This window comes from Monocercomonoides exilis, assembly GCF_001643675.1.
Source record: "Monocercomonoides exilis strain PA203 chromosome Unknown scaffold9-1957334, whole genome shotgun sequence".
NCBI classification, from domain to species: Eukaryota; Preaxostyla; order Oxymonadida; family Polymastigidae; genus Monocercomonoides; species Monocercomonoides exilis.
Genome location: NW_027150554.1, coordinates 124,306 through 145,482, shown reverse-complemented (window position 1 = coordinate 145,482; position 21,177 = coordinate 124,306). Strand labels below are relative to the sequence as shown.

General features: G+C 38.5%; 4 protein-coding genes across 4 annotated transcripts; all 4 read right to left on the bottom strand.

Annotated features, from left to right (window-relative positions):
* Positions 1 to 1,788: 1,788 nt before the first annotated feature.
* On the bottom strand, positions 1,789 to 3,819 carry MONOS_3070 (uncharacterized protein). Its single transcript, XM_067873042.1, has one exon. It carries the CDS (start codon positions 3,699 to 3,701, stop codon positions 2,595 to 2,597), a length of 1,107 nt encoding a protein of 368 aa, XP_067732266.1. The 5' UTR covers positions 3,702 to 3,819; the 3' UTR covers positions 1,789 to 2,594.
* Positions 3,820 to 4,463: 644 nt separating this feature from the next.
* MONOS_3069 (kinesin 3) lies at positions 4,464 to 9,325 on the bottom strand (the record flags this gene model as incomplete). Its single annotated transcript, XM_067873041.1, has 8 exons — positions 4,464 to 7,320; positions 7,472 to 7,651; positions 7,826 to 7,993; positions 8,211 to 8,346; positions 8,471 to 8,728; positions 8,815 to 9,033; positions 9,097 to 9,157; positions 9,204 to 9,325. The coding sequence occupies 8 exons, from the start codon at positions 9,323 to 9,325 to the stop codon at positions 4,610 to 4,612; spliced, it is 3,855 nt and encodes a 1,284-aa protein (XP_067732265.1). The 3' UTR covers positions 4,464 to 4,609.
* Positions 9,326 to 9,359: 34 nt separating this feature from the next.
* MONOS_3068 (DNA mismatch repair protein Msh6) lies at positions 9,360 to 16,443 on the bottom strand. Its single transcript, XM_067873040.1, has 5 exons — positions 15,928 to 16,443; positions 14,310 to 15,743; positions 14,009 to 14,212; positions 10,814 to 13,878; positions 9,360 to 10,741 (listed from the first exon to the last, which is right to left on the bottom strand). The coding sequence occupies exons 1-5, from the start codon at positions 16,407 to 16,409 to the stop codon at positions 9,429 to 9,431; spliced, it is 6,498 nt and encodes a 2,165-aa protein (XP_067732264.1). The 5' UTR covers positions 16,410 to 16,443; the 3' UTR covers positions 9,360 to 9,428.
* A 436-nt stretch (positions 16,444 to 16,879) lies between these two features.
* Positions 16,880 to 20,644, bottom strand: MONOS_3067 (uncharacterized protein; the record flags this gene model as incomplete). The annotated part of the gene is made up of 3 exons (XM_067873039.1): positions 16,880 to 18,000; positions 18,097 to 20,108; positions 20,178 to 20,644. The coding sequence occupies 3 exons, from the start codon at positions 20,642 to 20,644 to the stop codon at positions 16,880 to 16,882; spliced, it is 3,600 nt and encodes a 1,199-aa protein (XP_067732263.1).
* Positions 20,645 to 21,177: the final 533 nt, after the last annotated feature.

Genomic DNA, 21,177 nt, shown 5'->3' with positions numbered 1-21,177 from the left:
GAAGACACAAATATAGTCTCACTTTGGTATTTCACAACCCTCAGCAGAAGATCTTCTTCCCCCACAAAAAAGTCTGTTGTGCAGCCCTTTATCAACAGCTCTTTTGTAAATGGTGCTCTGAAATATGCAGCCTAATTGTTTTCTCAAAATAAAAGAAAGTTAATATTTCAATTAATTAATTTTGAATATTTTTATTTGATCAACAAAAACAGTTTGATTATCAAGTTAAAAATCTTTATCAAACTTTAGGTGATCTTTGTATTTATAATAAAAATGGGCAAATAATGCTCAAATAAAAATATTATTCAAATAAAATATTGATTTATCAACGAATCAAAATTTGTTCATGAAAAACAGTCTAATCAAACTTTGAAGATTTCATGAATTAACAATTGTTTAATCATGCAATAAAAAAAGGATTGCCTTTTCATATCAGAAAACTGATATTTAAAATTTTATTACGTTATTTGATATGTAATATAATAATCCAAAAACGTATTTTATGGTTTAGGTGTTTGACTTGAACCAACAATCATCATTGTGTTATTGATTTTTTCTCAAGTATTATTGAACAGGAGTGTCAAATAATTAACATCAATGAGTGTATTTTTTGATATGCTGTGAATATTTATGTTGAAATATCCACATAGTAAACTCACAACATTTAATGTTACAAATAGATCTTGGAAATGATCAGCATAAAAATAAATTCATTTCATATTTGAAGGAGACATCTTTTTTGTTGCAGTTGTCTCAAAATCAACACTATTTTTCTTATTCTTTTGCATTTCTAACTTGAATTAAAAACTTATCAATGATCAAATCTGACAGGAGTTAACAGAAAAACATTCGGTAATAAGTGTTCTCATGCGAAGTGTGAGATTTGTTCCAGGAGGAGAAGGATGCGTTGTGGAATCTGAAAAAGGCGATCTTAGGAAAAAGAAAGTTCCGCGAAGTGAATAAAAAGAAACAAATATGGCTTTTTGGTACAGTGGAAAGAAAAGGAAATAATGAAATCGTGAACTGTTGAATTATTTGAGTTCCAAACAGAAAAATGGAGACTCTTATACCCATTTTCGAAGCTCATTTTCAGAAAGGAACACGATTTCAGTGATTTGTTGGATGATCATAAGGAGTTGAATGAATTGAATTTCAAACATCTGACAATCTGCCATAAATACGAATTTAATGATTCAGAAACAGAAGTATGTTCAAATTAGATTGAAGGTTGTTGGTCTCATTTCAGAAGATCTTTGCCTCCATGTTGAATAAAAAAAGTTCATCGATAATTTTTTTTTGCTTCATTTTTGCTTCAAAAAGAAAAAGATACGCTCTTCCCAGAAGTTATTTGGATTGCAACCAATAACAAATATTTAAAGAAGCTGCATTACCTCATGACTGTTATGATGGAAAAGGAGGCAAGGAAACAGATATTCCCCAAATCGGAAAAGATGCAAAAGGTTTTTATGAAGAAGATAAAGATGATCCAGGAGATGAAGCAGATGCAAGTGATTGTTCAGAATCATAACATTTTTGATAATTTTAACATTTTTTCAATATAAAAGTTCAGACACTTCAAAAACAGAAATAATATAAAATCCGTATTCATTATAATGTTACTAATGCATTACAACAACTAATAATTCAAACAAAGTTGTTTGCATTATTTTTTGCTTGAAACGAAAAGTGAGCATATGCCAGTTTTTCGAACTTTAATAATTTTAGGTGTAAATTTCGAAATTGTATATTTTTCTTTTTGTAATCTTTTGATGATAGAAATAAAATAAATTTTTTTCGTGTTAGTTTAGTAATAGCATTGTTCAAAGTTAAACAGAAAAGAAACGATGAGAGTATATCTGGAAAAAAAGAATCAAGAAATGATTAGGATATCAGATTTGGGTTTATAAAACAAATAAAACAAGAAATAGAATTCCACTATGTATTCTCAAAAATACACTTAGAAAATGGAAACGACGATGATGAAAACGAAATTTTCTGCTTTCATTTCAATCATCATTTTAACTCTTCTATCAACTTTTTATCAACATCAAACAAAATAAATTGAGAAATATTGATGAGAAAAAAATACAAGAGATAATTGAGCCAAATGCAATATGATAATTTCCGTTTGCACAGGAAAAATAAATGTACAAAAAGAAAGAAAGAAAAAAAAAAAATCCACAACGACAGTAAAATTAGTCAAAATAAAAACTTTTTCAAAAATTATATCATTAAAATAATTTATTAATAATATTAATAATAAAAAATCCTTAATAAGAAAACAACTTAAAATATGAATGAAAGACCACAATTAAGCAACTTTCAAACATATTTTAAAATCAAAATATATCTGGAAATTTTTACGCATAATCATTCAACAAGGAAAAAAAAAGAAAGAAAAGAGAGATCACAAAAACAACAATTCGTTTTCATTCACTCTTTCTTTTTTTTTTTTCCTCCATAAGCTTTAAAACTTATCTTTGCTGTGCTTCTTCCTTCATCGGACAAATTTAATGAAAGAAAACCTTCATAGCGAAAGACAGATCATCAAAATCAGCAACAATATGAAATAAGACAAGGAAGGTTTTCTAAATTCAAGAAACCGTCCCGTAATCTTCATTCATTGCATCATCTTGTTGAACTTCCATTTCACCTTCTCTGGAAGAAGAAGATGCTATAGCCAACAACTTCAGCAATGCTTTTGTAGCCGATGATGACGAAACTGATGACGAACTTACTTTATCTTCAACTTCCATTTTATCATCGCTTTCAATACCAACAGAGCTTTTGGTCTCTTCCTTTTCTATTTGTTCTTTCGGTATTCCTCCACACACAACAACCGCCCTCATCTCATAGAACTCCTTCTGGCTGATCCTCACATCCCAGTTAAGCAAATCGAGTGCAGCTTCTTCAAATTGCCTCATTGTGGCTATTGGAAGTCCAAACGCTTCACCCCAGCAACTGTTTCGGATGGTGATGTCAGCATTGGCCTTGTGAGCAATTAAAACGCACACAAGAAATAGAGTTTTAAGAGAATTGCGGAATAAATGAACGAATGAAGAGCATTTGCAGTGATCGTTACAAATTCTTCCATAAAGAATAATCGCCTGAATAAGCTCTGTAGTACGCATGCGAAATGTTCGTTGAAGAACTTTTAGAATCCTTGTGATCATTGCACTCATATCTCTTTCAAATTCGATATGATTGATAGTTACAAAAGAATCTTTGGAAGGCAAGCATTTCAATTGTGTTCCATTTTCTTTTTGCAAAACTTCTTCAACTAGTTCTGGTAAATTTGTTTTTTTACAAATTTCACAGAACGTTGGCTTTAGCCATGTGCGGAACATTTTCACATGTCCATATGATACTTCTAATGCAAGTTTTGTTATTCTTGATATTAGCATCGAAGAACTGTTTATAACTGTATCATTTGTTGGAATAAAATGGAAGTAGGTTCGTAATTTCATCGTATTTTGACTTAATGGCTCATCGTTCCACTTATGGATATCGGAACAATAAGATGAAAGATCACAACGTTGAATATGTTGCATTTTGTTTTCCTCTTTTTCTATGCTCGTGTTTTCAGAAATAAATTGTTTGGCGTGTGATTGTTCTTGTTCCGATTTAGAATCATCCATCAATATTTGAAGATCTTTGGATTGACTTTGAGATGATTGATATTCTTGTGATAAATATGCCATTTGAAACTGCCCTATGCGAGATTGATCTTGAACTTTGTGTGTTTGCTGATTTCTTAAAATAAATAACAAAAATCCTTTTGAAAGCAAACTGCTTTCTCCTCTCTCAAAGTTTTGATCTGAACCATAGATTGAAGATTATTTTCCCATCCATTCTGTGATATCATTCATAATCATTCATCATTTTTATGCGTTTGAATATACGATTTTCGAAACAGATTATTCCAAAAAATTACACCCATATTTATGTCATTTTGAGTTTATTTCAGATGTTTCTTTTTTAAGGAAAAAGTATTTATGTTCCGGAATTTAAAATTTTTAACTCACTCTAAAAAGCGAAGAAGGCAAATATGTATTTTTTATAAATCATTTTGTCAATTTCGTTGCAAGATTTCATAAAATATAAATTCACGAACAAAAAGAAATTCAAATTTCTATTAAATGGGAATATCTTAATAACATAATATTATACTAACTTTTTAGCTTTTGGCAGATCGCATGAACAGAGTGGAAATGGTGAATGAATATTGATTTTCAATGAAGAGCAAAGCTTATCAAGAAGACTTTTTTTTTGAAGCAAATTAAAGCAATTCATTCAAAAATCAATTTGAGAAAAAAACGCGTTGATGATTTTGAAGATTACTGTTTTGAAAAGCTTCGATTTAACTTGAAGATTACAGCTGTTTTGAATTGAATTGAACATGTTTGAAGAAATTCTTTTTTTTCTCTAAACAGCGTTTTCTTGTAGAAACAGTTGATATCAGGTTCCTGCACTTTTAGAATGAAAACGTATTTTTATGAGTTAATTTCAAAAAAAGACGCAGAGTTTGTGAAACAAATTTTAAAAATTAAAAAAAAAAAAATTATAAAGTTAAAAACAAAATCTAACCAAACAAAAACGTGTTAGATAATTACAGAATAATACAACTTGAGCTTTTAGCAGTTTTTGCCTTGTCCAGCTCCTCCAGCTTCTGCTTCATCATTTCTATCTCTTTCTCCATCGTTTCAATCTCCTCGTTCTTCCTGCTGATCGACTCTGCGATGCTTCTGTCCTTCTTCTCTGCGTCCTCCAGCGACTGGCTGATCTTCCTCAGCTCTTCTGCCTCTTCCAGCGCCTCTGTCGTGTACTCTGCTGCCCACCCGCCGTGTCCCCACACCTCCAGCACCATCTGCCCCTCCATCAGCGCTGCCATGTCTTCCTCCCCAAACTCCTCCCACTCAAACACAAACTCACTCCCTTCCTTCGTCTCCTCGTCAGAATTGAAGTCCTTCACCAGCTGCGTCGTGAGCGTCCTCGGCGTGTCTTCTCTTCTCTCTGCATCGAATGGCCATGTTGCTGCCACATGCAGGCCAAAATGGTTGGGAGTGGACTGTTCAGACAGAACTTTCACTTCTTCAATCTTCACTCGCAGCACAATCGCCTTCCCTATCATGCTCTGCTTGTCCACACACTTCTTCAGTGTCGTCCGCGCATACTGGATTCGGCTCACATCTGCTTTCTTTGCATTTTTCTTTGTATTTTTCTTTTTGGATGAAGAAGAAGAAGAAGAAGAAGAAGAAGATGATGATGATGATGATGATAATGAAGTTGCCTTCTTTTGATTGGCTGTTCTTGGCTTTAGCACTTCTGAATATGCATAAGTACCCTCAGGAGCAGGAACAAGTGGCAGAACTTTTTCCACCTCAACCATCTTCCCGTTCTTTTTCGTCTTCTCTTTCATCTTCAGCGTCAGCCTCACCTTCAGCTGCGCAACAACCCCATCCCATTCATCTTCATCTTCTCCTTCTCCTTCTCCTTCTCTTCTTTCCCCTTCCCCTTCCTTCTTCTTCTCCTCTTCCACCTCCTCCCTCACTCCCAGTGTCACCCTCATCGCCCCAGCCAGCGCCAGGTTCCTCAGCACAGCCACCGCCCTGCCCATCCTCTCGTCCTGCGGCGGGTCAAAAAAGGGGTCCCTCTCCGGCACCTCGTCCACCACCCCGTCTGCTCTGTAGTCTGACAGAATCTCTCTCATCAGCGGAAGCTTGTCTTCAAGCGCAGCCAGTGGCCACTTCTGACTGAGGGAGTGCTCAAACGAGTCAACCACCACAGACACCGTGTTCCGGTCGCTGTTGAGGTCGAGGCCGTAGTTGATGAGGCGGTGCAGCTCGTGCGCAATGGCGTTTGCTTCGTCGACGAGCATGTCTGCTTCGAAGAGCCAGGCAGACGAGGGAGAGCGGTGCTGATACTCAGACACATTCGCACTCTTCCCAGCTGCTACGGCGAGCTCGGCCTGGAGGAGATCAAGCTCATCTGGTTCAGAATCAGTGTCAGAGTCAGAAGAGGACGAAGAGGAAGAAGAAGAAGAAGAAGAAGTAGATGATGATGAAGCAGATGATGAAGAAGTGGATGAAGTGGATGGATTCAGAAAGCTGAAGACACAAGTCCTGCCGATGATGAGTCTGTCTCCGTGTGAAAGAAGATGAAGAGAAGAGGAAGAGGAAGAGGAAGAAGAGGAAGTGAATGATGAAGCTGATGGAGTGTTTGTTTGAGGGTGTTGTGGATGTTGTGGAGATGAATAAGAAGAAGAAGATGATGATGATGATGAAGATGAAGAAGAAGAAGAAGATGATGATGATGATGATGATGATGATGATGACATTTGTCCTCCTTTTTGTTCATTATTTTCTTTTGAACTGTCTCCAACCCACTCTCCATTCACCAGCACTCGATTTCCCTGTGTGCATTCCAAATACACATTGATCACCTTCTCCTTCCCTTTCCCTTCTCCTTCTTCCTCTCTCACGTGCATAATGCAATGCAAAGAGGCTACCCCAACCCCTTTCACAACAATGTCACACAACTTTCCATCAAACCCGATTTTCATCTCGCCTTTTCTCAGGAAATACAACAAGTTCCCATTCAAATCAGGTGAAAGTGACACATTTCTCAGCTGGGGAAGAGCAGAAGAAGAAGAAGAGGAAGAGGAAGAGGAAGAATTCATCGATCCAAACACACTCCCCAGCTCCCCCACGGATAATCCACAATCTTTCAGATATTCTTCTCTCTTCTGCTGAATCTCCTCTGCCTTCTTCCTCTTCTCCTCCAGACTCATCGTCAGGTTCAGCAGCGTCTTCTGTGCCAGCGCCAGCTCTGCCTCTGCTTTCTCCTTCGCCTCCTTCGCATTCAGCACTTCTTCTTCCTTTTGCGCGATTCTTGTCTCCATCTCTGTCTGCTCGTTCGCTTTGGCAGCCAGCTCTTTCTTCTCGTTGCTCAATGAACTCAGCATTTCATTCAACTTTCTGATTTCTTCTGCGTTTTTCGCCTCTTCCTCTTCTTCTTCTTTCCTTCTTCTTTCTTCCTCTGCCTTCTCCTCAGCTGTCTGCGCAATGTTCTCCTCCTTCCTCTTCCTCTCCTCTTCTTCCCATCTTTTCTTCGCTTCTTCAGCTGCTTTGCTCATTTTCTCTATCTCTCCGTTGATTCTCCTTCTTTCTGCTTCAATTTCTGCTTCTCTTTGCATCCGTTTGGCTTCTGACTCTGCCAACGCTGCTTTCTCCTTCGCCAACTCTTCCTCCAGTCTTTTATGCTCTGCTATGCTCGCTGAATATGATGTGCTGTCTGTTGATGATGAGGAAGAAGAAGAAGCTGATAATAATGATGATGATAGAGTTAGTAAAGATTATAATAAGGAATCATTTTATTGAAGACGAATATCAGCAAATTGAAAGATTATCATGAATAAAACAAATAAATACAGTCAAAACAATAAAGACATAATTCAATTTATCATTCACACCACTTCCAGCATTTCCATTGCTTCCTCCTCCACCACCACCACCTCCTCCTTGTAGCTGCTTCTGCAATTCTTCTATTTGTGCTCTTAATTCTTTGATAAGCTTGTCGCTTTCGCTTTCATTGACAACTGGCTTGTTCTTAATCTGCTTGGCTCGATTGGCATATTGCAGTGTGGATAGACCTAAACACAAGCAAATAAAAGAAAAAGAAATTAAATGAAAAGAAAAAAAAGATGAATAAAGAAGATAAAATATGATATTGAACACATTTATATTGTTGACAAAGATAGAAAATATCAATCATTGCTAATGTTCTTTTTCATTCTCTTTCACCATATTTCCATTCAAAAACACACCTTCGTCATAATTGGATGAAGCAGGAGACATGGCAGCTATCATAATTGTCTTGCTATTCCCTCCAAGAGAGTCCTGAAGCATTCGGGTGAGTGTGGAGTCGCGATAGGGAATGTACTTCTTCTTCCCATTCGACTGCTCTGCCAAGGCGGAGATGACATTGCCTAGGGCTGTTTGTTTAGAGAAGAAGAAAACAATGAGGAAAAAAAAGGAGGAAAAAATAATGACATGTTTTGAGAACGAAAAATAACACAATCAATTTAACAATTCATAAAAGAAGTGTTGAAGTCGAAGTTTTTTCTTTTTTTACATATAAAAAAAAATTCTTCTCAATATTATCATCAGCATTGCAATTCAATTATTCTCATTTGAATGCTCTCAACAAACCTGAGAGACTCAGATTGATCGAATTGGCTTCAGTCAGCCTTTCTCCAGTTGCTCCTGTTTTTGACTGCCTTTCACTCCCAGCAAGATCGACAAGGTTGATCATTGAGTCCTTTTGGGTTTTGGTTCCACTAACCATCTGAATGCGTGGATTATTGAAAAAAATAAAAGGAAATTTAAATGTTTTGAATAAAAATTCATGATATTAAGGTTATAAGAATAAAATGAAAAGATTATAAAAACAATCAAAGATAACTTCAAACCTCTTGTCGAGTGAAGAATATTGTCAGAATTGAATGAGAACGCGAACTAGTCGCATTCATCTGTGTTGCTGCAACTGTTCTGTATTTGTTGCCTTCGTCAAGAACTCTTTCAATCTCTTGATAACTTGCTACAGGTTCTTCGACTGCATTTTCGACATAAACACCTTTTGTCGGGGATTCACGAATTTTTATCGTTTTTGATGTCTTTGGATCAAGTAAATCCTTCAACTTTTCATTGTATAGCTCGAGAAAAGAAACCTAAAGAATTTTTTTAACATTTCAAAAGAAAAATGTACATTTTAAAGGAGCAAATTTTCTTGGAAAAAGCAAATAATCAGATATACCCTGACATCATATGAGATATCTTGATTGGTATTTTCCTCGATTCTTTTGAACATTTCTTCGCATCCACGCGGAATGATTCCGCGACTATCAGGTGAATCATTCGAGCCGGTCATCGAATATGACTTTCCTGACCCGGTTTGCCCGTAAGCAAATAATGTGCAATTAAAGCCATTCCAACAATTTTCAAGATATAGCTTTCCCAAATCATTAAAAACTTGCTATATTAAAAAATAACAAAAACTTGAATATATCAAAGATGACGAAGCAAAATGTTTTCAAACTTCTTGAGTTGTTGACGTTCCATAAACATAATCGTATGTGAATGTTTTTGAGTCCGTTACACTTTATGAAGATGAAATAAAAAAATAAAATTGAAAAAATTGCATACTCCTTTGGATTTTTAATTGTAATGCTTGAACCAGATATAGTTTGAATTTCTGTGCATTTATCTTTTTTCTCCTTCGAATTTAAAGGTCTAACTCGAACCGCAACAGTTACGGTTTCAGACATAAAAACGAACCAATTTAGAAATGCGGTAAGTTTGATCGAAAGATATTACAAAATTTTTTGGAAAAAATTAAAAAATAGAAATAGAAATACATAAATAACATTCTTAAAAAATTGAAGCGGTTCCCGATTTAACTTCCTTTGCTAATTGCACCAAAGCCTTCAATTCTTCTCCACATTCAGCAAGCATTGCTTCAGTTTCCCTATTTTTCTTTCTTCTTTGAAGAATTGCAATTTTCCTTTGTAGATTTTTCACTCTTGAGAAAATAGAGACAGCTGTTGCAGACAATTGAGACACATCTACCTGCTTCTGATCCCCTGATTTGCTATCAAACAAGCCTGTTTGTGATCTCATTGAGTTATCAATCAGCTTTCTCGCAGTGGAAGAAGAGAAGAAGTTCTGTTTATCCGAAGACTCCAGATGCCTCGATATCTCATTTGCCCTGTCGACCACTGACAGCGGCAGACCCGCCAGTCTGGCCACGTTCATCCCAAACGAGCGAGGGCACACACCCGAAATGCACTGGTACAAGAAGATGACATCTGTGGGTGATGACTGATTGTTGTCTGAATCGTCTCTTCCGTATGCTTCCTCCCTCCTCGTGTCAAAGCGTGTCATCATGTAGCACATCTGCACGTCTGGCGAGTCTGCCATGTCAACTGTGAGCGAGTGGTGGTGTGTTGCCACAATTGCCCTGCACTTAATCCTCTGTGTCACATCCCTCATCACAGCTGAGGCAATCGCTGCCCCGTCGTGTGTGGCTGTCCCTCTGCCCAGCTCATCCAGCACTACAAACGACCTCTCCGTCGCATTCGTCAGCATCTGCGCTGTTTCTGCCATTTCCACAAACAGAGTGGACTCACCAGCAACAATCCTGTCAGATGCACCTGCTCTCACGAACAGTCTGTCACACAGCGTCATCTGACACTCCGCAGCAGGCACAGCACAGCCAATATGAGCAAGTATCACACAAAGGCCACACGTCTTCAGCAGAACAGACTTGCCGCCCATGTTTGGCCCTGTCAGAAGGAGGAGGGAGGGCGAGATGCCTCCAATAGACACGTCGTTGGGGATGCACGTGGTTGGCTGTGAGGACAAATTGGACAGCTCAGAAGAGCTGCTGTTTTTGTATGCATCGCCCATCTGCCTTCGTCTCTGCCTCATTTTCGCCTTCAACCCAATTTCGAGTGCATTCAGAAGAGACACTGTTGAGCCTGCTGCTAAACAAGGGTGTCTTAGCTGTTTGGCTTCGAACATGGGAAGAGGATGATATTGAGAAGAAGGAGATGATGATGGAGAAGAAGATGAGGAAGGTGAAGGTGAAGAAACAGTATTTTGAGAAAGAGGAGGTGTGGATGAAGGAGAGAAAGAGGAGGATGGAGTGGTAGATGGGGTGGGTGATGAAGAAAACAAAGAGCCTAAAAAGGAAATATTAAAATAAATAAAATTAAATTAAATTAAAATTATAAAGAAATAATCAGAAATGACACCATCATATTTCAATGTGTTGTGTTTCAGCACTTTTGGCAGGCATCCGTCGAATGAGAGAGACGCCTTTGCGAGTGACAGGAGCGAGTCTATTTCACTCGCTATTCGAAACGCCCTCAGCCACAAATGCGAATACGAACAGAACATAATCTCTATCTGCGATGCAAACAGTCTGCACTTCGACTCCTTCTCGATGATCAGCTCTGTCAGCCGCGGAATAATCTTCTTTATCTTCGGCGTCCAATAGCGGTGCACGTCTTTTGTCTGCGACATCAGGTCCCAGCTGCCGCAGTTCGCCACAAACTTGTCTGTTTCTGTCAGCTCGACTGGAATCTCCAGCTGAAACGGGCTGTTTCCGAGTGTCTTCATCGAAATCTTCGACAAAAGATGCGTCGACACCTTTGGCCCGCCCAGCAAGTTCTTCGCTTCTGCCACGTGATCTGTCAGCGCCTTCAGAAGAGCATCGATTTCGTCGCAGATTTTGTCGTAGCTTTTGTCTGTGCCACGCGACGGAGTGGCGATTGATGAAGAAGATGTGCCCATCAGCTCTCTTTTCCCTCGTTTGCCTTCTTGGTTCACTCGGGACATCAGAAGAGTTGGGCGGAGGAGGAACGAAGAGGCAGCACTGGAAACAGAAGAAGAAGAGGAGGAAGAAGAGGAAGAAGAAGAGGAAGATGAAGCAGATAGATCGAATGCATTCTCAAAGAAGGTGAGGATGTCATTGATGTTTGGGAAGAGACCATAATTGGCAAAGACGATTGAGTCTGAATGAGATGGCAGAGAAGAAGGAGAAGATGATGATGATGATGATGATATTGATTGTGATGGTGGTGGTGAAATCAAAGAAGAAGAAGAAGAAGAGAAGTATGAAGAGGAATTTGAATAAGAAGAGGAAGAAAATGAAGAAGAAGAAGAAGAAGAAGATTGAGACGGCTTTGAAGTGAATGAAGTGTCTACTTCTGGCATTTTCCCTTCGACTGTCAGCAATTGCCTCAGCCTCGCTGAATCACAGCTTTCAACAGCATCATTGTCATCCTCATCGAAATCATCCAATCCTTCACACACTCCTTCTTCATCTTCATCTTCTTCATTGTCGTCTTCATCTTCTGCCAAATTTCCTTCTCTTTCTTTGTCTGCTGAATTGATCAGTTCATTTAGCTCTGTCATATCCATTTTGCTGTCAACAATGTCCATCGAATATCTCAGCTTCTCTGCTTTTTCTGCTTTTTCTGCCTTCCTCTTCTCTCTCTCCTCTTTCTCTTTCTTCTTTCTTTCTTCCGCCTGCCTCTTCTTCATCATCTTCCTCTTCGCTCTTTCTCTCCCTCTCTCCACCCATCCTTTCACTGTCCTGCTATTCACCGTGTCCACAATTATTCTCAGCTGCCTCAGAACATACAGAAAGTTGTCTAATTTCACTCCTCCGCCGTGTGATGTCACCGAAGACAGCAACTCAACCTCCCTCTTCGTCGGACGTGGAATGCTGTCGGGATCGAATCTCTTCTTCTTCTGCGCTATTTTCGATTGTTGTGTGTTTGATGAGTTTCCTTCTGCTTTTTCTCCTTCTCCTCCTCCTCCTTCACCTCCTTCCAATCCATCTTCGTCTCTCAAAAACTTTTCTGAATCGAATTCTTCTCCTTCATTGTTGTTGTTATTATTGTATTCTTCATCATCTTCATCGTCAAATCCTCTGCTTCTCTCATAATCATCTCCGTACATGTCTTTCCTCTTCTTCTGCTCGCTTGCCACTTCCTTCTTCCTCCTCATCACTTCCTCTTTCACTCCCTTCACAGCCACACGAAGCCTCAAAACTATCCTTTCTCCATCAACATTCGGCTTCAGTGCAATAAACGAAGACAGTTCATCTCTTCTTCTTCTTTCTCTTTCTCTTTCTCTTTCCTCTTCTTCATCTTCCTCATATCCTTCCTCATAGTCATCTTCTCTGTCATCCTTCCTTCCTCTTATTCTCGTCTTCCTCTCCTTCTCTCCACTTCTGCTCCCGCTCAGACTCTTCAGCATGTCTTCTATCAACACCTTTGCCGATGAGTCACTCATAAATGCAAACACAGCACTTTGTCTTTCGCTGATCATCTTCAGTGAGGAAAGAGGATGGCATACCCAGTGGTGCAGGAGACGCCGGCCACAGGGAAGATAGGTGCGATTGAGAAGAGACCAGAGTGTGGTGGGTGAGGATGTGGAGGAAGAGGAAGAGGATGAGGAAGAAGATGATGAGGAAGAGGACTGAAATGAGGGAGGAGGGGAGGATTGTTGTGAATAGGATGTCATCGAAGTGGAGGAAGAGGAAGAAGAAGATGATGATGATGACGATGATGATGATCTTGATCCAACAGAGTATCTTTTTGCTTGTCCAGCAGCAAAAATCTCCAAGTTGTTCATTGTTGGTGCATCGATGAACATGAATGAGTTGTTGTGGATGAGAAAGAGAGAGGAAAGAGGGAAGAGTTCAGCAGATGGCATAATCAGATGAGACACACATTCATCACGAATGTATTGCAAACAGCCACCCAGTGCACACAAGGCAAGTGAAGAAGAAGGAGAAGAAGGAGAAGAGAAAGAAGAGAATGACGAGTTGTTTCTGTTGTTTGTAATATTCTCAAATTCAGCCAGAAGAGAAGAGAAGTAATTGAGTGACTGTTCCTCTTCCTCTTCTCCCAATGCAGCCAAAGGACTGTCTTCAGATCTGCCGCTGTTAATTCTCCTTCTGCTCATTTCCTCCCACCTCCTCTCTTCTTCCATCTTCTCCCTCATCTTCTCGTCAATACCCCCCAAAAGCTGGCTCTTCTCCTTCTCTTCTTTCCTCTTCTGCTCTCTTTCCTGTCTTCTTTCCCTCAGCTTCTCCATCAGCTTCCTCACAAACAGGGCGCCTTTGCTCGCACTGAAGTATTCGTTGTCTTTTGTGGTGATTGTCGCGTTTTCTGTTAGCAGCTGCTTCATCACGCTGACAGTCAGACACACAACTCTTTTGTGTGAGGAAGATGAAGAAGAAGATCTGTTGCGCTCAGAAAAGGTCTGTTTGGAATAACTACGGGCTGCTTCGATGGTGGTGGTGCTGGTGATGATGATGAGGAAGAGGAATAAGATGAAGAAGAAGAGGTGGGAGAAGAAAATATAAAAAGAATTATAATGACATAATGAGAAATACAATAAATAAAATAAAATAATGATAATATTCGTCACACCCGTCAGTTGAGTATCTTAGCACAGCCTCTTTTGGGGTGTTTATTGCCAAAAGTGACGAAAGTGCCGTCAAAGTTGAGTCGTCGTCGATTTCGCCCACAAAAAAGGTGGATGAAGAGGCATCCAACAGACACACCCCAAAAGACGTGGCTGTTGATGACAGAAGATGGCGTGGTGGCTGCTTCTCGTTGGATTGTTGCGAATAACTTTTGGTTAAATGAGAAAGAAGGAGGAAAAAAAGAGAGAAAGAATAAATAAACAAAATAAAAATGTTTAATAATACCAAATAAATGTAATTATTACCTGAAGAATTCCTTCTTCTCTGTTCTTCTTGGCTCTCCCTCGCAGATGCATATCAAATACCCCACATTGTCATCATCCATCAGATCAGGGTCAATCAGTGTGCCTCGTGTGTACACCTGTGTCAGCTCTCTTCTTTGGATGTCACTCGGAAGAGGTGTCTTGCTCTGCCCCATGTTCGACATCTGCCTTACCCTCTCGTCCATCAGCATCTCCAGCTTCCCTTTCCCACCAGCAGAAGCCTTTCCTTCTCTTTCTTTTCTTCTTCTTTCTTCTTCCTCTTCCTCCTCTTCGTCTCCAAATGTCATCTTCTGCTTGTCCACTCCTGTGTCTTCGTCTGAGTCCTTCCCAATCTCATCCACACGCGCCACTTTGTACCCCAACATCAGCAGCTTCTTCGCCCACTCTGCAAACTTCGCTTCAGGCACCCCGCACATCTTCATGTTCACTCTTTCTGTCATCTTCAGGTCAAGCTCTTTCCTCGCAATCTCTGCATCCATCTCATACACTTCAAAGAACTTGCCCTTTTGGAAGAACAAAACGTGGTCAAATCGGTTCATTTTGATTGCCCAGTACTGCTGCTCAAACTTCGTCAGCTCCAAAAAGGCGGCGGGTGGGATGTAGAGAGAAGAGGCATCATAGTCTGGATCGGTGGGCGGGCGTCTGTGCTTGTCACACGGTGGCTCCAACCATTGATAACGCTGAACATTTGTTTTATTGGATGATGAAGAAGAAGATGAAGATGAAGAAGAAGAATAAGATAATGACGGGGATGATGGCAATGGTGAAGGGGAAGGCGAGAGAGAAAGAGAAGGAGATTTCACTCGTGGCTGAGACAGCTGCTGTGTTTGCGGCTGTGTTTGGGAAATTGTTCTTTTCTGTGATTGAAATTGGGATTGTGGTTGAGAATGTATTTGAGAGTGTGCCTGTGATTGTGTCTGAGACATAAGTGTGGGTGGGATAAATGACGGTGATGAAGGCGATGGTATCTTTGACTGCGACAGAGGCGTTGGTGAAAGTATGCGCTTCTGTGACATGCTGAATGAGCTGCTTTGTGTTGGTGTTGTAGTGCTCATTGACAAAGTGGCAGATGAAGGCGAGAGCTGCCGCTGTGACAGAGTTGTTTGAGAGGGCTCTGTTTTTTGCCTCTGCTGAGATGCAAACTCGCTCAGCATGCTGACTGGAGACGCGAGTGAAGAAAATGCTCCAGCAGCAGCTGGTGAATCGGGTTGAGGATTCACTGATTTCTCCTCTAATTGGCCTGTCATCGCGTTGGGGGCAATAACGCTTTGCTGTTGAAATGGCGATTCTGTACGAGACATTTGCATTTGGCTGAACAAAGATGGGCTTGCTTGTTGCGTAGGATTTATTTTCGTTAAAGGAGGAGAGCTTGGTGGAGTTAAATCACAAAGTGATCTCTTCTTCTCTCCGAGTTTTCTGTTAGAAAAGAAAGGAAATATGAATGTCAAAAATAAGTCAATAATGTGTAAAATGTTATACGAATAAAATAAAAATTAAGTTCATTTTCAATGAAATTTTCGTTAATATTAAAATTTTATATTTTTGTGAAAAAGAAAAGTAATCAAAGAGAGTAAAGCTTTCTAGCTTCTCCATATCAAACCCGAGAAGCATTAACGGTGAGCGTGGAGGTGATTTTATTGCTGTTGATGGATCATATCTTTTACCAATAGTTACATCACTAAAAGATTGTGATTGATTTGCTGGATTAGAATGAAATTCAACAGCAGATCCAACAGATTCACTCACAAAATCCAAATCATTATCTTCAATTTCGTTTTCGGTTTTCTGTTCATTTGACATCGGCTGTGAAGAATGTTTTGGAATATTAATTGATGCGCTTTTGCTAAAATTAAGTGTTGTCTGTATCATTCTGTGTGGGCTTGTTATCTTTTGACTGCTTTGTTGTGATAATCTTTTAGGTGTCCCATGAATTCGTTGATAAAGTGATCCTTTACTTTCAAATAAAGATCCTTCTCTTTCTCCTTCATCTCGAATTTTTTGTGTAAAAAATAATGATGATGAATCATTTTGTGTATATGGTGTTACATCATTGTCTGTTCCACTTGCTTTAAACTGGCTCATCCAACGAAGTTTTATGTCAAATTTTGTATTTTAATGATCTTTAACCTAAATAACAATTGTTAACAAGTAATTTTTGAAAAATAATTTCATTTAATCTCTTGACAAATAACAAGATAATAAATAAATATTGCAATTTTGTAAACAGTAGATCATTCCAAACAAATGTTAAAAAAGACAAAAAAATATTAGAAATTATTTTAAAAAAAAAAAAAACAATAGAAATAAAAAAGATTCAAAATCATTGGAAAAAATTAATAATTAATAAGCAAGAAGCAATAAACATGTTTAATTATTATACATATATCTGATGAAACTTAAAATAATCTCTTTAAAGAAATAAACGTTTTCCACAATATTGGAAATAACAGAATTATTCACTCTAAATTTTGTTTCGATTTTTATTTTCACACATAAAAATTGATATATCTCATATCTTTTCCTTTATATCTGCATTGTTATATTAAGCCTTTCTAATTTGAATCTTTGAAATTGTTATACATCCTCCTCCTCTTGTTTCTCAATACATAAACAGCAATAGCAATCACCACAACAACGACGACAACAGCAAAAATGCTTGAAGAAAGAATGATTGCCACAAGCTGTGTGGTTGTCAATTTCTTTGGGACAGTTTTTTTCTGTTTCACCAAAACCACATTTGCTGTGTGTCTGTTCTCTCCGTCAATCACCCCACTCGAATATGATAATCGACACACAACAGAAGCATACTCGTCTTCATCAAGCAGCGACAGAGGAATATTCACTTTCATTTCTGTCTCGCTCACATACTCAGAAACTGGACAAACTGTCCATCTTCGTTCCTGCTCTGCTCTTATTTTTAATGCCTCTAATGTCAATCCACAGGGAAACAGATATGATCCATGCACAACTGCTTCAGCATCTTGCTCGCTCCTTTCATTGCTTGGCAGTTCAATCACATTTCTCGACTTTTCTTTTTTCATTGTTATATTCTTTAAAATAGGCGAAAAGAAATATGAGTCCATGTTCTCGACAGCTGCTCCATCGGCTTTTCTGTTCAAAAGCATCCCAAATAGCCTGCCTTCCAAACCATCGCTTCCTGGTGCCAAAGAATTCACATGAACGTTGTGAATTTCATACCCATCGCACACCCGAATGTTATTTCTTAAAGAAGGATATTTCTCAAAGTCTGTATCAATTGGATGGTTGTTCATAAAGCTGCAGTTGTTTATTTTCAATGAGGAAATAGAATGTGAGAAAAAAGCGCCTTCTCCGATGTTAATAAAGGAGCTGTCATTTATGGTTGCGTAAAAATTCACGCAAACAAGCCCAGACTCCCATAAACACAAAGGATTGTCATTTTCGCCCGTCTTATCCACTGCTCTAAATTTAAAGTCTAATTCTTCCTTTTTAAAAAAGAAATTGTTCTTATCTGTTTGTCTGATCTGGCTCATTGCATTTCTTGTGGTGTTTCCGTTTCTTCCATAAATAACTGTTTGCAAAATGCTACAGTCTCCGGTTGCAGCAATCAGTTTGTATGGAAGCTGCTTTCCTTCTCCACCCCTCACATTTTCTCCCTTCAATCCAGTGTACCAGGGCCTGAACGCTGCATTAGCTATTTCAATCACAGTATTTGTGCAAATCAGGTCCAGTTCATCTCCTTCGATGGCATCAGGTTATTCAAAGTCAATGTGCTCAAAATACAAAGAACCATGGATCGCCTCAAACACAGCATTTTGTCCTCCGGCTTTCATATTTGTTCCAATGTGAAATGTTCCTTGATCACGTTCTATTGTTGAGGAGGAAGAGGAAGAGGGAGAAGAAGGTGGAAATGATGATGATGATGAAAATTTTACTGTTTTGTTGGAAAAGAATGGCTCGTCTACACAAACTCTTCCGATGATATGCATATAAATGTATGTTGTTTCATATCCGTGATAAAAGGCTGTATTGACTGTGTTGCATGGCATTTCTCTTCCTCCACATTCTTTGTCTTTACTGGATTCGTCACCTCCGATATAAAGATGATCTGAATGATATGGTAATCTATTTATTTCATCGGTCAGTAGATCAACAACTTTCTCTTCTCCATCTTTTCTGTCTTCCATAAGTATTAAATTCTCCTTGTCGTAAATTTCGCTCATCTCAAATAGGAACGTATCATCGCCTATCTGCTCCCGCCCAACTGGAACCGAAATGAAAATGTACTGTCCTTTGTCAGCACTGCAGTTCTCAAATCCAACGTCGCATAAGCAAAGTGGCACCAACTCTGTCACTTCATCAGCAGCTCGGATGAACATTGCTCCTCCTTCTGACTCTTCATTATGCATTGACATGCTCCCATCCGCAACTGTCTGAGAACTTTTGCACGAACAATTGCGGAAGTACAAGTCTACAAGTTGAATGACATTTCTACTATCCCCAATCTCTAAGTAAAATGCCCCGCCAATTTTGTGCTCAACTGACGAGCAATGTAATAAATTCACATTGTTACAGAAGATCGAACGACATCCACTCAACATGGTGACAGCAGATTGAATCTTGCTTGTGGTAGTGAGTCTCGCAAAACATGAACTCTGGAACCTAACTTTATCTGATGATTCCACAAGCAAAAGTGCACAAGTAGATTTGGTGTCTTCAATGTTGCAATTCTGCATTTCTAAGATTCCAGACTTGCACTCTATCAGCACGCAGTTCAGAGACTGCTGATTGCCTATTACGCTGAAATCCACAAAAATGAAATGCATTTCAGAGTCCGTTCCATCGCAAAGGATGAGCCCATTGTCTCTGCCACTCCTTCGTGATGAATTCACTTTTAGTTCCGCTTGGTGCAGCTTAAAATATGCGTCTTTTTGCACATTAAACACAGCACAGCCATCGAATACTTTCAACTCGTCCAAAGCAGTGATGAATCTGATGTATCCATTGCCTTTTTGCGATAAAAATATATTACGCCCTTCGATAATTATTGGCTCTGTATCGTATTCGCTGCATTTGTCCATAACGGTCACAACAAAAGGAATTCCACAATTGCAGTTTTCGATTGCCTTTTTAATCGTTTTGCACGGTACTTGCTGAGGCCTACCGCATTCCGCGCTGTTCTCCCCATTTTCTGCATCAACAACGACTTCCAACGAACTTGCGCCTAGCCAATAATCGTGGATTATTGTTGTTCCATCACTTTTTATCATGCACACTCGATTTTCTCCGGAAGTGCTGAATGAAGATGCATCAAAAGGCGACTGAGTTATTTCCGTATTCCCTTCACATTTGATCGTCACATCTTTCCCGCCTTCATTGGCCGCATTTTTATCGAAGTGGCAGTTCTTAAAAAAGATTCCATCTCCTTTGATCTCTTCTTTCCCCAGAATAATTTCCATTCCGCCACTCCTTGTTGAAATGCACTTTTCAAATGACACGTTGGTGCACTCAAACTTTGCCATCTGTGAAAGGTCATAAATAAAAAGTCCGCCTCCTTCCAGAAAGCCTAAACATCTGTTAAAATACACATTCTCCAATTTCACTTTCCCTCTAGTTGCACCAATCATAATCGCTCCTCCTCGATAAGCTTCTGCAGAATTGAATATTGTATTCAAAATGTTTAATTCGCTTTCTGTGTGTAGAATCTCAAAGTAAAAGCAGCCTCCTTTTTGTGCAATACGTGCTTCAATTTCAGAAATGGTACACCTTGAGATAGTAACTACAATTTTTTTGTCTGCCCCGCTATTTACTTCCAGTAAATTTGGTTTTGTTGAATTTCTGGCTAGAAATTAAAAATTACATCCTTCTAACGTGAATGATGAAAGAAGTTCCAGAGCGCATCCATTTTGAAGTTTTGTTTTCTGAATATTAAAGTCTTTAAGCTTTTGTATTTCAACGCCTTCGGACACATGAAGAATAGTCATGCCAGAAAGATAGTAAACGTATGAAAAGTCCCAGTCAAGCACGTCAATTGTAACTTTTCCTTCTGTAATTCTCAATAAAGAAAAAGGGGCATATTCATCAGTCCATTTTTTATAATGTATGTTGCAATCGCTAATTGTCAAATCTCCATTAATGCCTTTCGAAAGGATAATAGAAGATTCTTCAAAATTTAATTTCAATGGTGATTCTTTAACTCTAAATGAAACAAGATCAAAAGTTAAATGTTCCAGCTTCAACGTTTTTTCATTTGTCATGTGATAGTTTCCTTTTTCAGCCAGTTCGTTCAAATCAAATGTAGTGATTCTTCTTAATGTTTGTTCTGAATCTGTTGTCATAGTTAAGATGTAATCTTTGGAAAACAAAATATCATAAGGAATTGATACAGAATCAATAATTTTAATTGTTCTTTCTTCAATTCCTTCTCCTAGTTGCTCAATTCCTTTTTCTATTGATTTACATGGATTTTTTTCTGTTCCACAATCTTGAAGGGAATCATTGCCTTTTTCAGAAATAAAGACTGTGCCAGACACTTTCTTGAAAGTGGTTATACTGTTCTCAATAAAATAATTTGAATCCATGAAAACGTAATCCATGTGACTGTCCACAAAAACATAAAATAAATTAATCAACAAGAAAATCACGTTTTAGAAAAATTAATTGATCATCATACCATTTCTTTTTGTTTTCTCTTTAAATCTTTTCGAAACAAATCAAATTTTTTTATGAATGAAATTCTTATTGCAACGCAAAAATAATATAAAAAGCGAAAAGTCTTTTCTTTTTTTAGAAACTTGTTCTTTTGAATAATGGCAATTGATTAATTAATTATTTGCAATAATTCCTTTTTCAATGCTGTTACACAAAAAAT